The following is a 1,638-nucleotide window of genomic DNA, read 5'->3' as shown; positions in this document are numbered from 1 at the left end:
AGGTGTACACAGGCACACAAACACACACACACACACACACTGAATGAAGGAAGCAACATTATACACTTTAGAAAGTTGGAGTAATTGAGGCATGTAGAAATTAATTTGTTTGCCTGTGATTACTTAGAAAATAAGTCGAAGTCAACATTCATATTTAAATTGTCTGGCCCTGGTTTTCCTAGACTATCCCTTATAGCCTTGACAATCCCCTTCCCCTCAATGTACTAACTAAATATCCAGGGAATGTGCCACTTAGGATGCAAATTGATAGGATTTTCCAAAGACTAGGGACAAGCCTATAATATAAAGACTCAATTTAAATAATCTTGAAGAGAACTAACTGCTAAGTCTAATGAGAAAGTTCTAAATATAAATTAATCTTATCTAAATTGCTATGATTATGATTTTCCTGGCTATATTTATGAATTTATAAAAGTCCTGCCCCATGTTTTTTTCCCTATCTGACATAATAAGAGTTGCTAATCTTGATGGAATTATAAGCACCTTTCTTATCACTAATTTTTTATATGTGAGAGTTTCACTGAGTAATAGTTTAAAGAAAACCCAAAATATAGAGAAAGATATGACAATGAATGTATAAAATAGAAAAGTAAAGAAAAGAATATAGTGGATCCCAAATAATTGTAAGGTTTTGTTGTACTTTTAATAATGTTTCAATTCTAAATTAGTATAAACAAGCAGAAAAAATACTATTGGTATGAAGAATTTTTTTTTCTTTTAATTCGTATTTATTTTATACTGAGTTTATTCCCGAGCCATAAGTTTTTGCTTCTTTAGTTTCTTCTGGGATATCTTTTTCTTTTGTGCCACCTCCTTTTCTGGCTTAGGAAAAATCTGCTCCTTCTCAGTGAGGATCATCTCGAAGTGGCACGGGGAGCTCATGTACGGGTTGATCCGGCCGTGGGCTCTGCAGGTCCAGCAGCGCATCTTGGGGGCCTTGTTCACCTGGATGTGCTCAATGACCAGAGAATCTACATCCAAACCCTTCAGCTCAGCAGTACTCTCTGCATTTCTAAGCATGTGCAGCAGAAACTCGGCACTTGTTTTGGGCCAACGACCCTGGGTCCAACCCCACTGCTTGGCCTGGGCACATCTACCAACTCCACCATTGTACCGACAGAATGGCACATACTGCTTCTTTAATGTGATATCTTTCAGGTATTTGGTGGCTTTTCGGAGATGCATACCCTTGATGGCCTGGGCAGTTTCTCCAGTGTTCTTAAAGTGAATGCGAAGATTTGAGCCTCTTGATTTGCATGATTTTGTGGGGTTTTCTGGGTCCAGTGAGTAGTGAACCGTTTTCACAGGTCACCTAAGGCCGCTTACAGGAAGAGAAACAGTATGAAGAATTTATTAAGCTTATTGTAAAAGTTATTTGTTTCATTTAAAAAAAAGTTATTTGTAAACTTCAACATCCCATTGGCCCAGAAATATCAGGATGATATCATTTACTTACTCAGTAATTGATGGTTAAATTTCTTTATACGAATGGTATTTTCCCTTATTGTTTCTGTTATCTCATTTCTTTGGCATTTTTCAGCATTGTTTTGATAAGATAATTAATGGCATAGGCATTTATTTTAAAGTGTTTTTGTATTTGAAGGTACCCTTAAAATC

General features: G+C 36.3%; 1 protein-coding gene across 1 annotated transcript; it reads right to left on the bottom strand.

Moving 5' to 3' along the window:
* Positions 1-671: 671 nt before the first annotated feature.
* LOC100338143 (large ribosomal subunit protein uL22-like) lies at positions 672-1,339 on the bottom strand. The gene has a single exon (XM_051849164.2). The coding sequence runs from the start codon at positions 1,204-1,206 to the stop codon at positions 766-768; it is 441 nt and encodes a 146-aa protein (XP_051705124.1). The 5' UTR covers positions 1,207-1,339; the 3' UTR covers positions 672-765.
* Positions 1,340-1,638: the final 299 nt, after the last annotated feature.

Source organism: Oryctolagus cuniculus, chromosome 3 (genome assembly GCF_964237555.1).
Source record: "Oryctolagus cuniculus chromosome 3, mOryCun1.1, whole genome shotgun sequence".
Taxonomy (NCBI): Eukaryota; Metazoa; Chordata; class Mammalia; order Lagomorpha; family Leporidae; genus Oryctolagus; species Oryctolagus cuniculus.
This window is presented reverse-complemented; position numbering and strand designations above follow the sequence as displayed.

Coding starts and splice junctions, on each gene's coding strand:
- LOC100338143 (XM_051849164.2), bottom strand. CDS start 1,206: ATGCATCTCCGAAAAGCCACCAAATACCTGAAAGATATCACATTAAAG.